General features: G+C 40.5%; 1 protein-coding gene across 1 annotated transcript in view; it reads left to right on the top strand.

The window, feature by feature from the left end:
- LOC123514120 (cytochrome P450 2L1-like) overlaps positions 1–3591 on the top strand; it is a 10214-nt gene extending 6623 nt beyond the window's left edge. The window contains 7 exon segments of the mRNA XM_045271769.1: positions 753–812; positions 815–951; positions 1564–1678; positions 1877–2057; positions 2244–2361; positions 2891–3035; positions 3311–3591. Coding sequence (XP_045127704.1) covers positions 753–812; positions 815–951; positions 1564–1678; positions 1877–2057; positions 2244–2361; positions 2891–3035; positions 3311–3495 — 941 coding nt within the window. The 3' untranslated portion in view covers positions 3496–3591.
- Positions 3592–5656: the final 2065 nt, after the last annotated feature.

Below are 5656 nucleotides of genomic sequence, written 5' to 3'. Positions count from 1 at the left end.
ATCTGCTTCTGTATTTCCCTCTTCCTATAACGTAGAATCTTTGAAGAAAACCCCTCAATTTCGGATCATTCCTTTGGCTCTTTTCTTTAGGGACTAGCACCTCTGTGAACCTACTTTTTTTTTTTCGTTGTATGATTTTGTATCCATTTTCCAATGTTCCTTTCACATAAAAGATGAATGTTTAAAGAAATATGAATAGGTTTCATCCCATTAGTGAAATTTTTAGATAATCCTTTCTTGGCTACATTCCATTGCGACCAATGCCTTCAGTGGACTTTCCTTATTTATAACTTTTGTTGCCCTTGGCTGGTGCCTCTCCGACATAGGAAAAAGCTAAGTAGGCTTGGTCGTAGAGAATTTACTGAACAAGTATATGATTACAAGCGCCTCTTTGCTCAAACTTGTTTAATATCACATCTGATGGCAATATTGTCTTTTAATCCTTTCTGTCTATGACTATTATTTTCTATCTATTCTTTATTTATTTAATCTATAACTGTAATAAGTGAGATTGAGATCCTTTTCTTTCCATCCAACATTGATTCTATGCAAGCAGTATTCTGCAGTGTTCCGGACGTGTAAAAAAGTTTAAATCGTACTGATATATTGCCTTACCAATTTATCAAGGTTGATAAGGGGTAGCAGTAAAAAGAGTATATAAGATATATGAGCTCGAGAGCTCCTGAAGTGATGTTGTGTAGTTAGAATGTCTTATCAAAAAGTTCTCCTATAACCGATTTCTTCCTATACAGGTAAACAGTTCGAAGGCGACGATCCTAAGATGATAGAATTTGATACCATCATTAAGGATTTTTGGATTCTGAGAGCATGTATGCTATCCAGGACTTCCTACCGTGGATACGATATCTGATGCCTGCCGCTCTCTTCAAGCGACTCACTAAAGATCAAGTGATCAACAATACGCTCGACAGATTACTTAAGTTCTTCTATGTAGGTACTTTTTTTTCTTGTACTCCTGATCAGCACACCTGTTTTGTGCACTTTATCTTATTTCCTTTTCTTTTATCAATGGCTGTAAGAATTCCATGCAGTGTTCTCAAACATTTCAGTTCAGTTCTTGGCAGCTTTCAATGCGTAAAAGCGGAAAGCATTGAGGTTTTCAAGAATATTTTCATGATCCTAGTGATGGTTGGTTGAATCAGCACTCTCCACCATCAACAAAATTAAATTCATAATCTTTCTTTTTGCTCTTTGAAAATAATCCTTGTGAATGAGTCAAAATTCTTTAGATCCTGTTTTTGTTGCATCTACTAATCAGTTCAAAAGAGAGAGAGAGAGAGAGAGAGAGAGAGAGAGAGAGAGAGAGAGAGAGAGAGAGAGAGAGAGAGAGAGAGCCAACCTTTTCACTGCGATATGCACAAGTGACACTAAAAACATATTGTGCAAAACCTTACCAAACACCTATAGGAAAGAAGAGAAAAAGTAGATACAGTTTCTTAATATCTAATTAGTAAAATGTTTAGTGATGGTTTATGATTAAGTGACGGAGTACCAGATATCAATGAAAGACAAAGATTCAGTTTGTGCGTGTGTGCTCGACAGGAAGAGATAGATGAGCACCAGGCTACCCTAATCTCCGGCGAGCCGCGGGACGTGATTGACGGCTACCTCATGGAGATGGAAAGCAAGAAGGACGATCCAGACACCACCTTCAATAGTAAGTGGGAGAGAGAGAGAGAGAGAGAGAGAGAGAGAGAGAGAGAGAGAGAGAGAGAGAGAGAGAGGTACGTACGTATGTTATTAATGACTCAACAAGAGTGTAAAGTGATTAAGTGTGTGTGGGGGGGTGTAAGTGTGGGCTATCAAAAGGGAGGACGAAATTAACTTTTTATTTTTATTCTTATTTATTCTCTAGGGAAAGACTTGGCCTTCTTAGTAATGGACTTGTTCCTTGCCGGGAGTGAAACCACTTCGTCCACCCTTACCTGGTTGCTATACTACTTGTCCAGTCATCCTCACATCCAGCGCAAGTTGCAGGCCGAGCTCGATGCAGTGATACCTGAGGGCCACCAGGCCACGCTAGGAGACAAGCCTAGGTCAGACACCTCACACTTGTCTTCTTGGACTGTATGGTGTTCTCACCAGCTAGCATTCTCTCTTTCCTCGGTGTTCTACGGTTTTATTTGATTCTCCTGATAAATTTTGTGACATTATTTACCTTGAGATATATTTGCATACATTTTTTTTATCTCGTTTTTAGGCTTTAACCTTTCTTTACTCAGACTGCCCTACTGTGAAGCTGTGATTCATGAGACGCTCCGTAAGTCGTCGTTGGTCACCACTGGCGTGCATCACGTGGCCAACAGGGACACTACTCTTGGAGGTTACACCATTCCAAAGGTGTGTGTGATTCTCTGTTTGATCTGCTGCATTCTCTGACGAGACAGTCAGACGTTACCCTACGGAACGAGCTCAGAGCTCATTATTTCCGATCTTCGGATAGGCCTGAGACCAGGCACACACCACACACCGGGACAACAAGGTCACAACTCCTCGATTTACATCCCGTACCTACTCACTGCTAGGTGAACAGGGGCTACACGTGAAAGGAGACACACCCAAATATCTCCACCCGGCCGGGGAATCGAACCCCGGTCCTCTGGCTTGTGAAGCCAGCGCTCTAACCACTAAGCTACCGGGCGCGCGCGCGTGTGTGTGTGTGTGTGTGTGTGTGTGTTTAGATCTTTTTACCATCATGTGTGATTCAACAAGGCTTCAGAGAGAGAGAGAGAGAGAGAGAGAGAGAGAGAGAGACGTATACCGTCGCAGCACGTAGGCACTCACGAGAAAGAAGCCTATATATATAATAGGCCTATATATAGACAGTAGGTTGAGCGGCGAGTAGCTAAATGTGTTTCTCTCGTAACAGGGTGCTGTGCTGAACACCGCCATCTTCACTATCCACAACGACCCCCGCTACTGGGACAAACCCGAGGAGTTCAATCCTGAGCGCTGGCTGGACCAAGACGGCAAGTTTGTCACTAAGAAGGAAGGATTCCTTCCCTTTGGCGTGGGTGAGTAAGGATGCCTATCTGAAACGTTCCTGTGCCTATCTCTACAATACTCAACAAGGTCCAGTGGAAGCTATAATTCTGATAAAGGTAAAATTAATTGGGGAGCTATTCATGAGAAGTAGGTTGACCATTCGTGGCCTTTGAAAGCAATCCTGAGGCAAACCTAAGAGGCGGAGGAAGGCAAGTTTTTGTTTTCTCTATATGCATAACTTTGGGTTGGGATGCATGGTGGTACCTGCAGGTGTATTGGCACACCTTTCTTCCATTCCGGACAGGCAAGCGGCAGTGCCTTGGGGAGAGTCTGGCCCGCATGGAGATGCTCATCTTCACCGCTACTCTGCTCCGGCAGCTGTCCTTCGCTCCTGCACCTGGCAAGACCATCAATCTCAACGCTGACCCTGCCAATCCTTTCCTTCAGCTACCTATCGCCCAAGAACTACTTGTTACTGTCAGGACATAATGGTGGAAACAAACTATATATCCTCCCCCTGCACCGGGATCCACTGCACTGTACCTATTGTAATAATGATTCACTAAATATTTATGATCTTTGCTAGACGCTTGTTTTCATCTTAATCCTTTCATTACTGGGACGTATTTTCACCTTGAGTTTTGGGTATGATTAGACGATTTTACTGATCAGGAAGGGTCTATGGAGGTCAGAAGATCAATGACCAGAATCTTCCTTACTTTAATCGCCATATAAGTTTATGAAGCTGTATAAAATCACCAAATAGTAAGCAGAATGAATATGAAAACACATCCTGGTACTGAAGTGCACGTGGTTAAAGTTGAGATTTTCTTAAGAGACAATTTTAGGCGACAACCTGCAACTATACAAACCGCAATATAAACAAGGATATGGCATTGCAAGTTGCATGAGCAAGTAATCGTCCAGCAAGAGATAGAGGGTATTCTGAAATCTCTTGAGCACTGCAGGTCTTTATACTGTGCTATACTTAATAATGTTATAGAGACAAATACAAAGTTGAGTCGTAAGTTTTGCAGATTGTGGGAATACGAATTTACTAAGGAAGAGTGCAATGACGGAATTAGTGTTACAAGAATGAAGAGGAAGAATCAAAGTTTCTAAAAATCACTCAGGTATACGACAGCGGAAATGGAATGATTAGATAAGGAATGCAAAGGAAGCGAGAGGGTGAGATAGACAAAGCAATTAAGAGAAGAGAAAACGTAATAATAAACTAGAAGGACGAAGGAAAAAGAGGGAGAGAAAAAAAATGTACGAGAGAGAGAGAGAGAGAGAGAGAGAGAGAGAGAGAGAGAGAGAGAGAGAGAGAGAGAGAGAGAGAGAGAGAGACCAGATGAACAAAGCATCCGTTAGTATATATTCATGGAGAATTAAAGGAAGTATGACCAATAACATACATAAAAACGGGGAGAAAGGACAATAAGAGAAGATGGAAATTAGTTTACTCTAACTTGTCCATATAGTCAAATTAAGATAGCTGAAAAACAATAGGATGAGTGTAGGCCTACATAAAAGGTAATAACAATAGATACAGCGGGAGAAAGAGTACAGATCTGTTATAAAATATAAAGGAAAAAAAATAGAGGAAAAGTATGTATATATATATATATATATATATATATATATATATATATATATATATATATATATATATATATATATATATATATATATATATATATATATATATATATATATATATATATATATATATATATATATATATATATATATATATATATATATATATATATATATATATATATATATATATATATATATATATATATATATATATATATATATATATTAGGAGGAGGTAGTAGACACCTACCGAAACGAAAATTTACCCCCACTAAGATCCAATAGCACTAGTTCAGGGAGTGCTGTGAACCTTCCATTAAAGCTAGTTGTGATCTCGCTGAACGTTTCCCTTTGTGTCTCACAACTCAAGGGGGCAGTCACAGCCTGCCCTCTAAAGACAACTTTCTTTCTTCACACAAAACTACATACAACTACCACACACACACCCTTCACTTAAAATTCGAAATTATAAAATGGCGACTCCTAATCCAGCCTAGGAGTCTCCTCCTGGAGAGGGGACCAGAAATGTCCCCAGGTCGAACTGCTCTCTCGTTGGCGACCCAAAATGTCTTGACACCTTCCTCAACTTTTTCTTCATTAACTTCTGCAACATTCGCGGTCTTCGAAAACACAGCTGTCTGAGGCAACTGACACTAGCCCCTTCTCTGTTCCCTCCTACTTTCTCTATTCTCATTTTTGTTCTAAAGCTGAATGTTGCATCTATGTTCACAACGACTTAACTTGCTCTCGTGCCCACACTCTCAAATCTTCCGAGTTTTCCACCATCTGGCTTCGACTCAATAGTCACTCTCTAACTAAATTTATCTGTGCTATCTAAATATCTCTCCCCTAACTCCTCTGACTATAGAAGATTCTTTGACTATTTAATTTCCAAGGTGGAGCACATTCTGTCCCTTTACCCCTTCGCGGAAATCTCCATCCTTGGAGATTTCAACGTTCACCACCAGCTTTGGCTCTCCTCTCCCTTCACTGACCGTCCTGGTGAACTAGCCTTTAACTTTGCTGCTCTCCTTCATGACCTTGA

This window comes from Portunus trituberculatus, chromosome 37, assembly GCF_017591435.1.
Source record: "Portunus trituberculatus isolate SZX2019 chromosome 37, ASM1759143v1, whole genome shotgun sequence".
NCBI lineage: Eukaryota > Metazoa > Arthropoda > Malacostraca > Decapoda > Portunidae > Portunus > Portunus trituberculatus.
The sequence above is the reverse complement of the archived record's forward strand: the minus strand, read 5'-3'. Positions and strand labels throughout refer to the sequence as shown.